Here is a 19,443-nt window from a genome sequence, read left to right on the forward strand (position 1 = left end):
TAAATGTAATCAGATTACGTTACTGAGTTTGGGGTAATCCAAAAGTTACACTACCGATTACAATTTTGGACAGGTAACTAGTAACTGCAACGGATTACATTTAGAAAGGAACCCACCCAACCCTGAGCATACGGTATAGATAATATCCACAAAGAGAGAAAAACAGACCACAGAAATAACGCCTTTAGTCAGAAGAATAAAAAGACAACGTGAACAACACTGTCTGAAAGGAAAGTAACTCCAGACCATTCATACTGTGGGTCTCAGATAAATACATATACTGTACCACGGACTTAATGTTGTAAAACAGTGTATGTAAATAAAGTTTGATTTGATTTGAATGATGACGTAATGATCAAACCGTACAGAGTATTGTAGGAAATTCACAGTTCTGCTGTTCAAAGTCTGTTTAATTTTCCCCTTCATTAGAAACAGCAATATCTGGTCATTTGATTTAGGTCAGGCTGATGTAATTGATACATGAAATGAAATGAAAAACAATTCCAGAAAAGGTATCCTTGCATTTATCCAAGAGTATTTCTCATAAATTCTGACCTAATGCTGCTCATTCATCATGTTGATTTAATCTTGTATGGAGTAATGATAAACTGTTGCCTCCTGGGGAAGAATAGATTCTCCCAGATCATCCTATACTTATGATAACCACTATTTGTCTACATGTAGTCGTCGTTTTCCTTTACTACTGGTCTGTAGGCTGCCTTGCACAGTAAACTCCCATCCAGCTGGCGGCCCTGTTGTGTTTCTGGGTTCGTCACCAACTAGAACGTCCCAAGATTCCTTGACTAGAACACGGAAGTAGGATTGGAAACGAGTTTTTATTGTTCCTTGTGTGCAGTAAAGAAAGACATACTTACTAAACTAAATAGGCTACCCATCTCTAATTTTATTAAAATGTCTAAACTACAGATGTTGTGTGTGTTTTTAAATGAGCGTTTATCGGCGGCTGCTGTGGATATTTTTGGTGCAGTTGAGAAAACGGTAGTGGAGTACCAGGAGGAGAATGATCGGCTACGGAGACTGCTGCGGAGGACACCAGAGATACAACTATGTCGAATAGGTTCGTATGTAGATACTGATAGCTAGCTATAGTTATACTTTATTGATAAACTGTTAACTGATCACCACTTCATACACGTTTAAGAAGTTGTTTTTAAACCTACCGTGCATGGATAAAAACATTGTCATAAAAACAGGAAGTTATTTTAATTTATACTGAGAAGTAATTGAAAATGGATTCTAGTTTTTAATTATTGAATTGGCATTATAGTTAGCCTGGTCTTGAATTTACTGGCTTAAAAATTCAAATAGACCACAACCCTGATGTCTAAAGCCTGTATAGAGTCCCACAGTGGGGGTGTAATAATACCCATAAAACCTAGTGCTCAAACAGGGTTCCAATCGTTTTCCCACCATTCATTTTTCCCATAGGGGATTTTAGAAGACGTAACATTTGGACTGCGTTTCCTGTTGGCTTACCCCGGTGTGACGGTTTGATAACCATGTATATCTCTCTCTGACAAGGTGACTTTTAGCAATATTTTCTTCAGTGGCGGTCGGTGCTGTTTTTTTATGAGCACGGCCTTATTTCTATTAGCATATTGGATGACTGTCATTCATATTCCATTCGCCCAGCTCAATGTAACATTGATAGGTTTAGGTTACTACATGATACTCACATTTTCCCTATAGCCATCATGAGGTTGCTACAACCTACCCTATGAATGAAAGTTTACAACATAGATGCATTCACAGGTTGAGAAACATTTTAGGTGACAGACAGCGACACATTTAATACCGCCATGCAGACTCTTGCCTGCATCTAACTGATCTAGGGTGTAATTACTAATCCAACAGTTGGATCGCCATGTCCAGCAAGCTAACATAGCATCCATTTTTGTTTAAGTAGGCTAAACTAGCTAGCTGCATTCGCTAGCTAAGTAAGTGAAAGTGGAAGTGTTAAAAAAATATTAATTATAGCTTTCTCTCGCTCTTCATTTAAGAAATGAATTTGTTCAAAAGTGATCAACTATTGTCTTTCTCTCTTTGAGTCAACTACTCACCACATGTTATGCAGTGCTAGCTAGCTGTAGCTTATGCTTTCAGTACTAGTTTAATTATCTGATCCTATGAGTGTGTGGACAACATGTCAGTTCATGCTGCTAGAGCTCTGATAGGTTGGAGGATGTCGTCCCGAAGTTGTCCTAATTACTGTGTAAGTCTATAGAAGGAGGAGGGGGGGGGGGGGGGGGGGGGGGGGGTGAGAACCATGAGCCTACTAGGTTTTGTATTGAAGTCAATGTACTCGGAGGAGGATGGAAGCTAGCTGTCGTACAGCTAGCTACACCATGGTGCTACCCTACAGAGTGCTGCTGAGGCTACTGTAGACCTTCATTGCAAAACAGTGTTTTAATCAATTATTTGGTGACGTAAATATATTTAGTATAGTTTTATCTAAGAAGGATAACTTTTTTTTTTTGTTATGAAAAAAATGAAAATGAAATCCACTGATTTTTGGCTTTATTTACTCTCTGATTCGAAAATGCTAATTAGCATCAAAGTAGACGTCATGGGAAACTACAAATCCCTGCAGCGCCTGCTCATCATCTCTAGCAGACATCTTTGCTAACAGGTATTTTGTCAATTAAACAAGACAGTTAACAGAATGTTCAACTTAAGAAAATGTAGCCAATTTATTCATTACTACATTTTAGATAACATTAGATAGTTAATCCAGAGATTCTTACCGTTGCCTCGATTCGGCAGTCTCATGTAGATCATCATGGCATTTGTAATTCTTTATGATAGCCACATCAGGAGCTGATTAGCATTTCATTTTGGGGTAGTAAATATAGGTGAATATATTGATAAAAGTCACCTTGTCCTGGAGAGATTTACACGGTTATCAAAATGTCATGCCAGGGTAAGACTCCTTATTTTAAGTCATTGTAAAGGGTAAGTCTCCTTATTTTAAGTAATTGTAAAGGGTTAGACTCCTTATTTTAAGTCATTGTAAAGGGTAAGACTCCTTATTTTAAGTCATTGTAAAGGGTAAGACTCCTTATTTTAAGTCATTGTAAAGGGTAAGACTCCTTATTTTAAGTCATTGTAAAGGGTAAGTCTCCTTATTTTAAGTAATTGTAAAGGGTTAGACTCCTTATTTTAAGTCATTGTAAAGGGTAAGACTCCTTATTTTAAGTCATTGTAAAGGGTAAGACTCCTTATTTTAAGTCATTGTAAAGGGTAAGACTCCTTATTTTAAGTCATTGTAAAGGGTTAGTCTCCTTATTTTAAGTCATTGTAAAGGGTAAGACTCCTTATTTTAAGTCATTGTAAAGGGTAAGACTCCTTATTTTAAGTAATTGTAAAGGGTAAGACTCCTTATTTTAAGTCATTGTAAAGGGTAAGACTCCTTATTTTAAGTCATTGTAAAATCTCCTACGGGGAAAAATGAATGGTTGAAAAAAGATTAGACCCATTTCCCTGTTTGACCGTTTTATGGTTATAACTTATACTGTGGTAATTTGGTATTTTATTAGGATTCCCATTAGCTGTTGCAAAAGCAGCAGCTACTCTTCCTGGGGTTCACGTGAAACATGACATCGTCCAGAACATTAATAGACAAGAACAGCTCAAGGACAAAACTACAGAAAACATTTTTTAAAGGCACACGTAGCCTACATCAATATATCAATACATACGCACAAAATATATAGGTCAAATAGGGGAGACGCATTGTGAGGTGTTGCTTTCTGTTTTCTAAAACAGGTTTGCTGTTCACTTGAGAAATGTTGATGGAACGGAGTTCGATGCAACAATGGCTCTTCATAATACTGATCGCTTTCTTGAATTGTTGTATAGCTGGGTAACCTCTGTATCCAGGCTGTATAGCTGGGTAACCTCTGTATCCAGGCTGTATAGCTAGGTAACGTCTGTATCCAGGCTGTATAGCTAGGTAACGTCTGTATCCAAGCTGTATAGCTAGGTAACCTCTGTATCCAAGCTGTATAGGTAACCTCTGTATCCAGGCTGTATAGGTAACCTCTGTATCCAGGCTGTATAGCTGGGTAACCTCTGTATCCAGGCTGTATAGCTGGGTAACCTCTGTATCCAGGCTGTATAGCTAGGTAACGTCTGTATCCAAGCTGTATAGCTAGGTAACCTCTGTATCCAAGCTGTATAGGTAACCTCTGTATCCAGGCTGTATAGGTAACCTCTGTATCCAGGCTGTATAGCTAGGTAACCTCTGTATCCAGGCTGTATAGCTAGGTTACCTCTGTATCCAAGCTGTATAGCTAGGTAACCTCTGTATCCAAGCTGTATAGGTAACCTCTGTATCCAGGCTGTATAGGTAACCTCTGTATCCAGGCTGTATAGCTAGGTAACCTCTGTATCCAGGCTGTATAGCTAGGTAACCTCTATATCCAGGCTGTATAGGTAACCTCTGCTCCTCCTCTCCTTCCCTCCAGAACCCGTGCAGCCCTCTGTCTCTGAAGAGGAGGTTCCCCCTGAGCAGCAACACTGTGAGCAGGAGTGGAGCCCCAGTCTGGGACAGAAGGACCCAGAGACCAAACAGATTAAAGAGGAACAGGAGGAAGTCAGGACCAGTCAGGAGGAAGAGCAGCTTCAAGGGGTGGAGCCTGATATCATAGAGTTCATATTTACTCCTCCTTGTGTGAAAAGTGAATGTGATCAGGAGGACCCACGTCAAGATCCCATACTAGCTGAACACCCAACTCTCCTGAAAATGTCTAAACTACAGTCGTTTCAAGAGTTTTTAAATGAGCGTTTAACGGCGTTTGCTGCTGTGGAGATTTCCGGGGAATTTGCGAAAGCAGTAGCTGAGTACCAGGAAGAGAATGATCTGCTACGGAGACTGCTGCGGATCACACCAGAGATTAAACTATGTAGAACAGGTTAGTATGTAGATCTACTAGGTTCGTATGTAGATCTACTAGGTTCGTATGTAGATCTACTAGGTTCGTATGTAGGTCTACTAGGTTCGTATGTAGGTCTACTAGGTTCGTATGTAGGTCTACTAGGTTCGTATGTAGGTCTACTAGGTTCGTATGTAGATCTACTAGGTTCGTATGTAGATCTACTAGGTTCGTATGTAGATCTACTAGGTTCGTATGTAGATCTACTAGGTTAGTACAGTGCCTTGCGAAAGTATTCGGCCCCCTTGAACTTTGCGACCTTTTGCCACATTTCAGGCTTCAAACATAAAGATATAAAACTGTATTTTTTTGTGAAGAATCAACAACAAGTGGGACACAATCATGAAGTGGAACGACATTTATTGGATATTTCAAACTTTTTTAGCAAATCAAAAACTGAAAAATGGGGAGTGCAAAATTATTCAGCCCCCTTAAGTTAATACTTTGTAGCGCCACCTTTTGCTGCGATTACAGCTGTAAGTCGCTTGGGGTATGTCTCTATCAGTTTTGCACATCGAGAGACTGAAATTTTTTCCCATTCCTCCTTGCAAAACAGCTCGAGCTCAGTGAGGTTGGATGGAGAGCATTTGTGAACAGCAGTTTTCAGTTCTTTCCACAGATTCTCGATTGGATTCAGGTCTGGACTTTGACTTGGCCATTCTAACACCTGGATATGTTTATTTTTGAACCATTCCATTGTAGATTTTGCTTTATGTTTTGGATCATTGTCTTGTTGGAAGACAAATCTCCGTCCCAGTCTCAGGTCTTTTGCAGACTCCATCAGGTTTTCTTCCAGAATGGTCCTGTATTTGGCTCCATCCATCTTCCCATCAATTTTAACCATCTTCCCTGTCCCTGCTGAAGAAAAGCAGGCCCAAACCATGATGCTGCCACCACCATGTTTGACAGTGGGGATGGTGTGTTAAGCTGTGTTGCTTTTACGCCAAACATAACGTTTCGCATTGTTGCCAAAAAGTTCAATTTTGGTTTCATCTGACCAGAGCACCTTCTTCCACATGTTTGGTGTGTCTCCCAGGTGGCTTGTGGCAAACTTTAAACAACACTTTTTATGGATATCTTTAAGAAATGGCTTTCTTCTTGCCACTCTTCCATAAAGGCCAGATTTGTGCAATATACGACTGATTGTTGTCCTATGGACAGAGTCTCCCACCTCAGCTGTAGATCTCTGCAGTTCATCCAGAGTGATCATGGGCCTCTTGGCTGCATCTCTGATCAGTCTTCTCCTTGTATGAGCTGAAAGTTTAGAGGGACGGCCAGGTCTTGGTAGATTTGCAGTGGTCTGATACTCCTTCCATTTCAATATTATCGCTTGCACAGTGCTCCTTGGGATGTTTAAAGCTTGGGAAATCTTTTTGTATCCAAATCCGGCTTTAAACTTCTTCACAACAGTATCTCGGACCTGCCTGGTGTGTTCCTTGTTCTTCATGATGCTCTCTGCGCTTTTAACGGACCTCTGAGACTATCACAGTGCAGGTGCATTTGTATGGAGACTTGATTACACACAGGTGGATTGTATTTATCATCATTAGTCATTTAGGTCAACATTGGATCATTCAGAGATCCTCACTGAACTTCTGGAGAGAGTTTGCTGCACTGAAAGTAAAGGGGCTGAATAATTTTGCACGCCCAATTTTTCAGTTTTTGATTTGCTAAAAAAGTTTGAAATATCCAATAAATGTCGTTCCACTTCGTGATTGTGTCCCACTTGTTGTTGATTCTTCACAAAAAAATACAGTTTTATATCTTTATGTTTGAAGCCTGAAATGTGGCAAAAGGTCGCAAAGTTCAAGGGGGCCGAATACTTTCGCAAGGCACTGTATGTAGATCTACTAGGTTAGTATGTAGATCTACTAGGTTCGTATGTAGATCTACTAGGTTCGTATGTAGATCTACTAGGTTCGTATGTAGATCTACTAGGTTCGTATGTAGATCTACTAGGTTCGTATGTAGATCTACTAGGTTCGTATGTAGATCTACTAGGTTCGTATGTAGATCTACTAGGTTCGTATGTAGATCTACTAGGTTCGTATGTAGATCTACTAGGTTCGTATGTAGATCTACTAGGTTCGTATGTAGATCTACTAGGTTCGTATGTGAACGTACTGACAGCTAGTTGTACATGGATAAAAACATGTCTGTGTCACAAAAACCAGGAAGTTATTTGAAAGTATGAAAATAGGTTCTAGAATTTACTGACTTTAGAAACAGAAAAAAAATAAACAGATCTTTCGGTCGTTCAACCTTCATCAGAGCAAATCTCCCCAAACAGTGGGACAGATGAGGCCACTAAGGCTGCGTTTATACAGGCAGATCAATTCTGCCCCCCCCCACCAACCCCCCCATTGGTATTTTGACCAATCATATATCTTTTCACTCCAGATAATTCAGTGCTGAGCTGATTGGTCAATTAATGGGAAAGAGATTAGACTTGGGCGGCCTTAGCGAGACAGAGATAATTACAGACACCTGTGGTAATCTAAAGTAACCCAAAGGGCCACTCGATGTCAAATCACATAGAACAGAACATAGAGATGTAATTCTACAAATACAAAATGAGGTGTTTGTATCAGGAACCCATAATCTCAGACAGAACAATACAGACGACAATCTGCAACAAAAAGACAGACAAGGTAAACACATAACACCTCAGTGCTTTCAGGAAGTATTCAGAACGCTTGACTTTTTCCACATTTTGTTACGTTACAGCCTTATTCTAAAACTGATTAAATAGTTTTTTCCTCATCAATCTACACACAAAACCCCATAATGACATCACAATACCCCATAATGACATCACAATACCCCATAATGACATCACAATACCCCATAATGACATCACAATACCCCATAATGACATCACAATACCCAATAATGACATCACAATACCCCATAATGACATCACAATACCCCATAATGACAAAGCATAAAGAGATTTTTAGATTTTTTTTGCATATCCCATTTACATTAGTATTCAGACCCTTTACTCAGTACTTCATTGAAGCACCTTTGGCAGCGAATACAGCCTCGAGTCTTCTTGGGTATTTTTTATTTTTTTATATACACCTTTATTTAACCAGGTAGGCTAGTTCTCATTTACAACTGTGACCTGGCCAAGATAAAGCATAGCAGTGTGAACAGACAACACAGAGTTACACATGGAGTAAACAATTAAAAAGTCAATAACACAGTAGGAAAGAAAAGAGTCTATATACATTGTGTGCAAAAGGCATGAGGAGGTAGGCGAATAATTACAATTTTGCAGATTAACACTGGAGTGATAAATGATCAGATGGTCATGTACAGGTAGAGATATTGGTGTGCAAAAGAGCAGAAAAGTAAATAAATATAAACAGTATGGGGATGAGGTAGGTAAAATTGGGTGGGCCATTTACCGATAGACTATGTACAGCTGCAGCGATCGGTTAGTTGCTCAGATAGCAGATGTTTGAAGTTGGTGAGGGAGATAAGTCTCCAACTTCAGCAATTTTTGCAATTCGTTCCAGTCACAGGCAGCAGAGAACTGGAACGAAAGGCGGCCAAATGAGGTGTTGGCTTTAGGGATGATCAGTGAGATACACCTGCTGGAGCGCGTGCTACGGGTGGGTGTTGTTATCGTGACCAGTGAACTGAGATGAGGCGGAGCTTTACCTAGCATGGACTTGTAGATGACCTGGAGCCAGTGGGTCTGGCGACGAATATGTAGCGAGGGCCAGCCGACTAGAGCATACAGGTCGCAGTGGTGGGTGGTATAAGGTGCTTTAGTAACAAAACGGATGGCACTGTGATAAACTGCATCCAGTTTGCTGAGTAGAGTGTTGGAAGCTATTTTGTAGATGACATCGCCGAAGTCGAGGATCGGTAGGATAGTCAGTTTTACTAGGGTAAGTTTGGCGGCGTGAGTGAAGGAGGCTTTGTTGCGGAATAGAAAGCCGACTCTAGATTTGATTTTAGATTGGAGATGTTTGATATGCGTCTGGAAGGAGAGTTTACAGTCTAGCCAGACACCTAGGTACTTATAGATGTCCACATATTCTAGGTCGGAACCATCCAGGGTGGTGATGCTAGTCGGGCGTGCGGGTGCAGGCAGCGAACGGTTGAAAAGCATGCATTTGGTTTTACTAGCGTTTAAGAGCAGTTGGAGGCCACGGAAGGAGTGTTGTATGGCGTTGAAGCTCGTTTGGAGGTTAGATAGCACAGTGTCCAAGGAAGGACCGGAAGTATACAGAATGGTGTTGTCTGCGTAGAGGTGGATCAGGGAATCACCCGCAGCAAGAGCAACATCATTGATATATACAGAGAAAAGAGTCGGCCCGGGAATTGAACCCTGTGGCACCCCCATAGAGACTGCCAGAGGACCGGACAACATGCCCTCCGATTTGACACACTGAACTCTGTCTGCAAAGTAGATGGTGAACCAGGCAAGGCAGTCATTTGAGAAGCCAAGGGTGTTGAGTCTGCCGATAAGAATACGGTGATTGACAGAGTCGAAAGCCTTGGCCAGGTCGATGAAGACGGTTGCACAGTACTGTCTTATCGATGGCGGTTATATCGATGGCGGTTGTACCTTGAGCTTGGCTGAGGTGCACCCGTGACTGGCTCGGAAACCAGATTGCACAGCGGAGAAGGTAAGGTGGGATTCGAGATGGTCAGTGACCTGTTTGTTGACTTGGCTTTCGAAGACCTTAGATAGGCAGGACAGGATGGATATAGGTCTAACAGTTTGGGTCCAGGGTGTCTCCCCCTTTGAAGAGGGGGATGACTGCGGCAGCTTTCCAATCCTTGGGGATCTCAGACGATATCAAATCAAATGTATTTATATAGCCCTTCGTACATCAGCTGATATCTCAAAGTGCTGTACAGAAACGCAGCCTTAAACCCCAAACAGCAAGCAATGCAGGTGTAGAAGCACGGTGGCTAGGAAAAACTCCCTAGAAAGACCAGAACCTAGAGAGGAACCAGGCTCTGAGGGGAGGCCAGTCCTCTTCTGGCTGTGCCGGGTGGAGATTATAACAGAACATGGCCAAGATGTTCAAATGTTCATAAATGACCAGCATGGTCGAATAATAATAAGGCAGAACAGTTGAAACTGGAGCAGCAGCACGACCAGGTGGACTGGGACATCCAGGAGTCATCATGCCAGGTAGTCCTGAGGCATGGTCCTAGGGCTCAGGTCCTCCGAGAGAGAGAAAGAGAGAATTAGAGAGAGCACACTTAAATTCACACAGGACACCGAATATATGTATAGCAGGGTAACCTTTGTATCCAGGCTGTATAGCAGGGTAACATCTGTATCCAGGCTGTATAGCTGGGTAACCTCTGTATCCAGGCTGTATAGCTGGGTAACATCTGTATCCAGGCTGTATAGCTGGGTAACATCTGTATCCAGGCTGTATAGCAGGGTAACCTTTGTATCCAGGCTGTATAGCAGGGTAACCTCTGTATCCAGGCTGTATAGCTGGGTAACCTCTGTATCCAGGCTGTATAGCTGGGTAACCTCTGTATCCAGGCTGTATAGCAGGGTAACCTCTGTATCCAGGCTGTATAGCTGGGTAACCTCTGTATCCAGGCTGTATAGCTGGGTAACCTCTGTATCCAGGCTGTATAGCTGGGTAACCTCTGTATCCAGGCTGTATAGCTGGGTAATCTCTGTATCCAGGCTGTATAGCTGGGTAACCTCTGTATCCAGGCTGTATAGCAGGGTAACCTCTGTATCCAGGCTGTATAGGTAACCTCTGCATCCAGGCTGTATAGCTGGGTAACCTCTGTATCCAGGCTGTATAGCAGGGTAACATCTGTATCCAGGCTGTATAGGTAACCTCTGTATCCAGGCTGTATAGCTGGGTAACCTTTGTATCCAGGCTGTATAGGTAACCTCTGTATCCAGGCTGTATAGGTAACCTCTGTATCCAGGTTGTATAGCTGGGTAACCTCTGTATCCAGGCTGTATAGCTGGGTAACCTCTGTATCCAGGCTGTATAGCTGGGTAACCTCTGTATCCAGGCTGTATAGCAGGGTAACCTCTGTATCCAGGCTGTATAGGTAACCTCTGCATCCAGGCTGTATAGCTGGGTAACCTCTGTATCCAGGCTGTATAGCAGGGTAACCTCTGTATCCAGGCTGTATAGCAGGGTAACCTCTGTATCCAGGCTGTATAGCTGGGTAACCTCTGTATCCAGGCTGTATAGCAGGGTAACATCTGTATCCAGGCTGTATAGGTAACCTCTGTATCCAGGCTGTATAGCTGGGTAACCTTTGTATCCAGGCTGTATAGGTAACCTCTGTATCCAGGCTGTATAGGTAACCTCTGTATCCAGGTTGTATAGCTGGGTAACCTCTGTATCCAGGCTGTATAGGTAACCTCTGTATCCAGGCTGTATAGGTAACCTCTGTATCCAGGCTGTATAGCTGGGTAACCTCTGCTCCTCCTCTCCTTCCCTCCAGACTCCCTGCAGCTCTCTGTCTCTGAAGAAGAGGTTCCCCCTGAGCAGCAGCACTGTGAGCAGGAGTGGAGCCCCAGTCTGGGACAGAAGGACCCAGAGACCAAACAGATTAAAGAGGAACAGGAGGAAGTCAGGACCAGTCAGGAGGAAGAGCAGCTTCAAGGTCTAGAGCCTGATATCATGAAGTTCATATTCACTCCTTCCTGTGTGAAAAGTGAATGTGATCTGGAGGACCCACTTCAGTCCTTGACTCTTCCCCAAACCCAGACTGTGGAGAACAGAGAGAGAGACTCTAAACCAGTGGATCTGAACCCTTTTGTCACTGTGACCCACATTAAGGGTCTCAACATTCCCTGTGACCCTCCAGATAATCAAAACAATGCCTCCAGACACAGTTCAGCTGTAAGCAGCTACACAGTAGGACTTGAAAGCAGTCCACCATTGGATCCTCGTCCACCATTTGAAAAACACTGTTCCAAACCCAGCACCACATCTAGAAAAACTCCCAGCTGCCGTGACTGTGGTGAAACGTTTGCTAAAAAAGCTGACCTGAAGAGACATGTGACTCTCACCAAGAACAGACCCAGTGAATGTCGGTTCTGCAAGAAAAGCTTCAGCTCCACCTGTAAACTGAAGGCCCATGTCCGACTCTGTCACAGTGGGAAACCCTGTGTCTGCCCTGTTTGTGGAATGACCTTCAAACAAAAAGGAGCTCTGTCCAATCACATGAGGATTCACACAGGAGAGAAACCTTTTAGCTGCGGTGACTGTGGGAAAAGCTTCAATCGGAAGATGAGCCTAACTGAACATAAACTGATTCACACAGGAGAGAAACCATTTAGCTGTGGTGACTGTGGGAAAAGCTTCAATCGGATGGGGCACCTAAACATGCACAAAGTGACTCACACAGGAGAGAAACCATTTAGCTGTGTTGACTGCGGGAAAAGCTTCAATCGAAAGGGGCACCTAACCATGCACAAACTGATTCACACAGGAGAGAAACCATTTAGCTGTGATGACTGCGGGAAAAGCTTCAATCGGAAGGGGCACCTAACCATGCACAATCTGACTCACACAGGAGAGAAACCATTTAGCTGTGGTGACTGTGGGAAAAGCTTCAATCGGAAGGGGCACCTAACCATGCACAAAGTGACTCACACAGGAGAGAAAGCATTTAGCTGTGGTGACTGTGGGAAAAGCTTCAATCAGAAAGGGGACCTAAGGAGGCACAAACTGATTCACACAGGAGAGAAACACCATGGCTGCTCCGTCTGTGGTAAAAGATTCACTCAGAAGACGAATCTGCTGAGGCATGTGGATAAAGTCCACAAAGGAAAGAAACAGGACAGAAATTGAAAGAAGAAAGGACAATAGGACAAAGAGATTGTCTGTCAGGCTGTATCACAACCGACCGTGATTGGGAGTCCCATAGGGCGGCGCACAATTGGCCCAGCGTTGTCCGGGATTGGCCGGTGTAGGCCGTCATTGTAAGTAAGAATTTGTTTTTAACTGACTTGCCTAGTTTTAAAAAAAAGGTCAGGTAAGTGAATAAAAAGGCAGGATGTGGATAAATCTCTTAGGAAGTAACAGCGATATGGCCCTCATATGCAGACGACATGGCTCTGGTTGCTTGCCTGGAGGTCAAGTCCATCTCCAGCTACTCCCAGTTCATTGACTGCCTCTTGACGTGGTTTGACAATATCTTAGGAGCTCAGTTTGGGTCTCAACTTACTATTAAGACTCAGAATAGTAGAATACACCAGGTCCAATTTAGACATTTGGTTGTGCATCAGCACTTTGTCACTGACAGTCACTCAATTAGCGATGTCAGACAAAGCAAAAACAAATCTTCAGAAATGTTTGCAAATGTATTAAAAAATGTAACCTTCTTTACTTAACTATTCAGGTACATCCTGTTTCCATTGATAATCCTTGATGTTTCTACAACTTGATTGGAGTCCACCTGTAAACTCAAATGATCTGGAAAGGCACACAGCTGTCTATATAAGGTCCCACAGATGACAGTGCATGTCAGAGCAAAAACCAAGAAACATGAGTTCGAAGGAATTGTCCGTACAGCTCCGAAACAGGATTGTGCCGAGGCACAGATCAGGGGAAGGGTACCAAAAAAATTCTGCAGCATTGAAGGTCCAAAAGAACACATTGGCCTCCATCATTCTTAAATAGAAGAAGGTTGGAACCACCAAGACTCTTCCTAGAGCTGGCTTCCCGGCCAAACTGAGCAATCGGGGGAGAAGGGCCTTGTTCAGGGAGGTGACGAAGAACCCAATGGTCAGTCTGACAGAGCTCCAGAGTTCCTATGTGGAGATGCGAGAACCTTCAAGAAGGACAACCATCTCTGCAGCACTCCACCAATCAGGCCTTTATGGTAGAGTAGCCAGACAGAAGCCACTGCTCAGTAAAATGTACATGACAGCCCACTTGGAGTTTGCCAAAAGGTACCTAAAGGACTCTGACCAGGAGAAACAAGATTCTCTGGTCTGATGAAACCAAGATTGAACTATTTGGCTATTTGGCTTTTGGTTTTTCAGTGGCAGGGACTGGGAGACTAGTCAGGATCAAGGAAAAGATGAACAGAGAAAAATACAGAGATCCTTGATGAAAACCTGCTCCAGAGTGCTCAGGACCTCAGACTGGGGCGAAGGTTCACCTTCTAACAGGACAAAGACCCTAAGCACACAGCCAAGACAATGCAGGAGTGGCTTCAGGACAAGTCTCTGAATGTCCTTGAGTGGCCCAGCCAGCGCCCAGACTTGAACCCGATCCAACATCTCTGGAGAGACCTGAAAATATCTGTGCAGCGATGCTACCCACCCAACCTGACAGAGCTTGAGAGGATCTGCAGAGAAGAATGGGAGAAACTCCCCAAATACAGGTGTGCCAAGCTTGTAGGGTCATACTCAAGAAGTCTGAAGGCTATAATCGCTGCCAAAGGTGCTTCAACAAAGTACTGAGTAAAGGGTCTGAATACTTATGTAGAATTTAAAAAAAAAAAAACAGTTTTTGCTTTTTCATTTTGGGGTATTGAGTGTAGATTGATGAGAAAAACCAAATGTAATGTTAGAATATGGAGGTAAAGTAAAAAAGTGGAAAAGTTGAGGTGTCTGAATATTTTCCGAATGTACCGTGTATATAGAGCTTGGAGCTGCCATACTAAAGTTCCTGTGAAGCAGTTGTGGGGGGTTAAGTGCCTTGCTCAAGGGCAGAACAGCAGGTATGGCATCTAGGATTTGATACCAGCAACCACTCACTTGTCCAATGGGATTGGACCCCTCCGCTTGCGGTCTTGTCTCTCTTAACCACTAGACTGCGGTCTTGTCTCTCTTAACCACTAGACTACGGTCTTGCCTCTCTTAACCACTAGACTACGGTCTTGTCTCTCTTAACCACTAGACTGCGGTCTTGTCTCTCTTAACCACTAGACTACGGTCTTGCCTCTCTTAACCACTAGACTACGGTCTTGCCTCTCTTAACTACTAGACTACGGTCTTGCCTCTCTTAACCACTAGACTACGGTCTTGTCTCTCTTAACCACTAGACTACCTAAAACCTGTTGGAGGAAAGTATTGGAGGAAACTCACAGGTCCCCTGTTCAAAGTCTCTTGATGTTTTAAAAACTGAAATTCCTGATTGTTTGTTTTGATGAGAGAATGGTCAGTCTGATGTTATTGATACATAAAAAATATCTCCTTCCATCTGTCCAAGAGTATTTATCATAGATTGTCCTAATACTGCTAATAAACTATATACAGTTGACTCCTGATGAGTTTATTTTGTATTAGTGTAAACTCTGTTTTAAGCGAACTACAGTGTTCTTCCAGCCCCAATACCATAACATTCTCTATAACTGCATTCTCTGGTTTTAGTGCACGCTGTCCCATCAGTAGCAGCTGTCAGGAGTCACCCGTGTTACAATTAGTTCTGTCCTTTTATTAAAATATTCATCCTATATCACCAACCTGTTACTCATTACAACTACTTCCCCTGATTGTAGTTATCCATAATCACTGGGCTGTACCTTAGTAAAACCCTGTAGAAAAGGCCGTCCTGCTCCCCTCCTCTCTACCCAACTTCCCCTCCCAGTAAGTGGTCATGGGTAACTGCATATGGAGGACCAAACCTGGAATTAGAATTCAATAAATACATGCACACACAAATAGGAAATTGAAGATGAAATCCATGATATGCTGCTGTGCCGCACACACACACATCCACCCACCCACACACACACACACACATCCACCCACCCACCCACACACACACACATCCACCCACACACACACACATCCACCCACCCACCCACACACACACACACACATCCACCCACCCACCCACACACACACACACACATCCACCCACCCACCCACACACACACACACACATCCACACACCCACCCACCCACACACACACACACACATCCACCCACCCACCCACACACACACACACACATCCACCCACCCACCCACACACACACACACACATCCGCCCACCCACCCACCCACACATACACATCCACCCACCCACCCACACACACACACATCCACCCACCCACCCACACACACACACATCCACCCACCCACCCACACACACACACACATCCACCCACCCACCCACACATCCACCCACCCACCCACACACACACATCCACCCACCCACCCACACACACACACATCCACCCACCCACCCACACACACACACACACATCCACCCACCCACACACACACACATCCACCCACCCACACACACACACACATCCACCCACACACACACACACACATCCACCCACCCACCCACACACACACACATCCACCCACCCACACACACACACATCCACCCACCCACACACACATCCACCCACCCACACACACATCCACCCACCCACACACACACACACACACACACATCCACCCACCCACACACACACATCCACCCACCCACACACACACATCCACCCACCCACCCACACACACACACATCCACCCACCCACCCACACACACACATCCACCCACCCACCCACACACACACACACATCCACCCACCCACCCACACACACACACATCCACCCACCCACACACACACACATCCACCCACCCACCCACACACACACACACACACATCCACCCACCCACCCATCCACCCACCCACACACACACACATCCACCCACCAACCCACACACACACACACCCACCCACCCACACACACACACATCCACCCACCCACACACACACACACATCCACCCACCCACCCACACACACACACACATCCACCCACCCACCCACACACACATCCACCCACCCACCCACACACACATCCACCCACCCACACACACATCCACCCACCCACACACACACGCATCCACCCACCCACACACACACACATCCACCCACCCACCCACACACACACACATCCACCCACCTACCCACACACACACACATCCACCCACCCACCCACACACACAGACATCCACCCACCCACCCACACACACATCCACCCACCCACCCACACACACATCCACCCACCCACACACACACACACACATCCACCCACCCACCCACACACACACACATCCACCCACCCACACACACATCCACCCACCCACCCACACACACACACATCCACCCACACACACACACATCCACCCACCCACACACACACACATCCACCCACACACACACACATCCACCCACACACACACACGCACACACATCCACCCACCCACACACACACACACCCACCCACACACACACACATCCACCCACACACACACACATCCACCCACACACACACGCACACACATCCACCCACCCACCCACACACACACACATCCACCCACACACACACACATCCACCCACCCACCCACACACACATCCACCCACCCACCCACACACACACACATCCACCCACACACACACACATCCACCCACCCACACACACACACATCCATCCACCCACCCACCCACACACACACACATCCACCCACCCACCCACCCACACACACACATCCACCCACCCACCCACACACACACACATCCACCCACACACACACACATCCACCCACCCACACACACATCCATCCACCCACCCACCCACACACACACACATCCACCCACACACACACACACATCCACCCACACACACACACACACACCCACCCACACACACACACCATAAAACTCACAAAAAGATCAGATGGAACATTGTCCAGGCCTGATGCAGAAACAGGTGAACAGTTATGGAACACTGAGCCATTGACTGCCTGCCTGCCTGCCTGACTGCCTGCCTGCCTGACTGCCTGCACCAGGTGTTACAAGTGGGCACTGGACTACAGCCATATATACTGAGCCATTGACTGCCTGCCTGCCTGCCTGCTGCACCAGGTGTTACAAGTGGGCACTGGACTACAGCCATATATACTGAGCCATTGACTGCCTGCCTGCCTGCCTGCCTGCCTGCTGCACCAGGTGTTACAAGTGGGCACTGGACTACAGCCATATATACTGAGCCATTGACTGCCTGCACCAGGTGGCTGTGTTACAGCCATATACAGTTGGCAAGAACAAGTATGTGAACCCTTTGGAAATACCTGGATTTCTACATAAATTGCTCGTCAAATGTGATCTGATCTTCATCAAGGTCACAACAATAGACAAACACAGTCTGCTTAAACTAATAAACACAAACAATTATATGTTTTGTCTTTTTTAAACACACCGTGTAAACATTCCCAGTGCATGGTGGGAAAAGTATGTGAACCCTTGGATTTAATAACTGGTTGACCTTCCTTTGGCAGCAATGACCTCAACCAAAAGTTTTCTGTAGTTGCGGATCAGACCTGCACAACGGTCAGGAGGAATTTTGGACCATTTCCTCTTTACAAAACTGTTTCAGTTCAGCAATATTCTTGGGATGTCTGGTGTGAAGTGCTCTCTTGAGGTCATGCCACAGCATCTCAATCTGGTTGAGGTCAGCACTCTGACTGGGATACTCCAGAAGGCGTTATGTTGAAGCCATTCTGTTGTTGATTTACTTCTGTGTTTTGGGTCGTTGTCCTGTTGCATCACCCATCTTCTGTTGAGCTTCAATTGGCAGAAAATCTAACATTCTCCTGCAAAATGTATTGATAAACTTGGGAATTTATTTTTCCGTTGATGATAGCAAGCTGTCCAGACCCTGAGACAGCAAAGCAGCCCCAGACCATGATGCTCCCTCCACCATACTTTACAGTTTGGATGAGGTTTTGATGTTGATGTGCTGTGCCTTTTTTTCCCACAGTGTTGTGTGTTCCTTCCAAACAACTCAGAATATTTTGCAAGTAGCACTGTGGAACATCCAGGTGCACTTTTGCAAACTTCAGACTTGCAACAATGTTTTTTTGGACAGCATTGGCTTCTTCCTTGGTATCCTCCCATGAACACCATTCTTGTTTAGTGTTTCACGTATTGTAGACTCGTCAACAGAGATGTTAGCATGTTCCAGAGATTTCTGTAAGTCTTTAGCTGACACTCTAGGATTCTTCTTAACCTCGTTGAGCATTCTGCGCTGTGCTATTGCAGTCATCTTTGCAGGACGGCCACTCCTAGGGAGAGTAGCAACAGTGCTGAACTTTCTCCATTTATAGACCATGTGTCTTACTGTGGATGGATGAACATCAAGGCTTTTAGAGATGTATTTGTAACCCTTTCCAGCTTTATGCAAGTCAACAATTCTCAATCTTAGGTCTTCTGAGATCTCTTTTGTTTGAGGCATGGTTCACATCAGGCAATTTTGTGAGTGTTTTTATAGGGCAAAGCAGCTCTAACCAACATCTCCAATCTCATCTCATTGATTGGACTCCAGGTTAGCTGACTCCTGACTCCAATTAGCTTTTGGAGAAGTCATTAGCCTAGGGGGTTCACATACTTTTTACAACCTACACTGTGAATGGTTAAATTATGTATTCAATATAGACAAGAAAAATACAATAATTTGTGTGTTATTAGATTAGGCAGACTGCTTATCTAT

The 19,443-nt window shown here is 44.6% G+C and overlaps 1 protein-coding gene across 3 annotated transcripts; it reads left to right on the forward strand.

Moving 5' to 3' along the window:
- Nucleotides 1-781: 781 nt before the first annotated feature.
- On the forward strand, nt 782-15,193 carry LOC149980750 (uncharacterized). Of its 3 annotated transcripts, XR_016483042.1 has the most exons (4): nt 782-1,078; nt 4,488-4,934; nt 11,418-12,903; nt 13,323-15,193. XR_016483042.1 is itself a non-coding variant. In XM_036987200.2 (3 exons), the coding sequence occupies exons 1-3, from the start codon at nt 913-915 to the stop codon at nt 12,770-12,772; spliced, it is 1,968 nt and encodes a 655-aa protein (XP_036843095.2). In that variant the 5' UTR covers nt 797-912; the 3' UTR covers nt 12,773-15,193. The 3 variants fall into 3 exon arrangements, 2 of the variants coding, with proteins under 2 accessions (XP_036843095.2, XP_090039537.1); XM_036987200.2 differs by having other exon boundaries at nt 797-1,078; nt 11,418-15,193; XM_090183411.1 differs by lacking the exon at nt 4,488-4,934 and having other exon boundaries at nt 805-1,078; nt 11,418-15,193.
- The last annotated feature ends 4,250 nt before the right edge of the window (nt 15,194-19,443 follow it).

This window comes from Oncorhynchus mykiss, chromosome 9 (genome assembly GCF_057628025.1).
Source record: "Oncorhynchus mykiss isolate SJ-2025 chromosome 9, ASM5762802v1, whole genome shotgun sequence".
Lineage (NCBI taxonomy): Eukaryota > Metazoa > Chordata > Actinopteri > Salmoniformes > Salmonidae > Oncorhynchus > Oncorhynchus mykiss.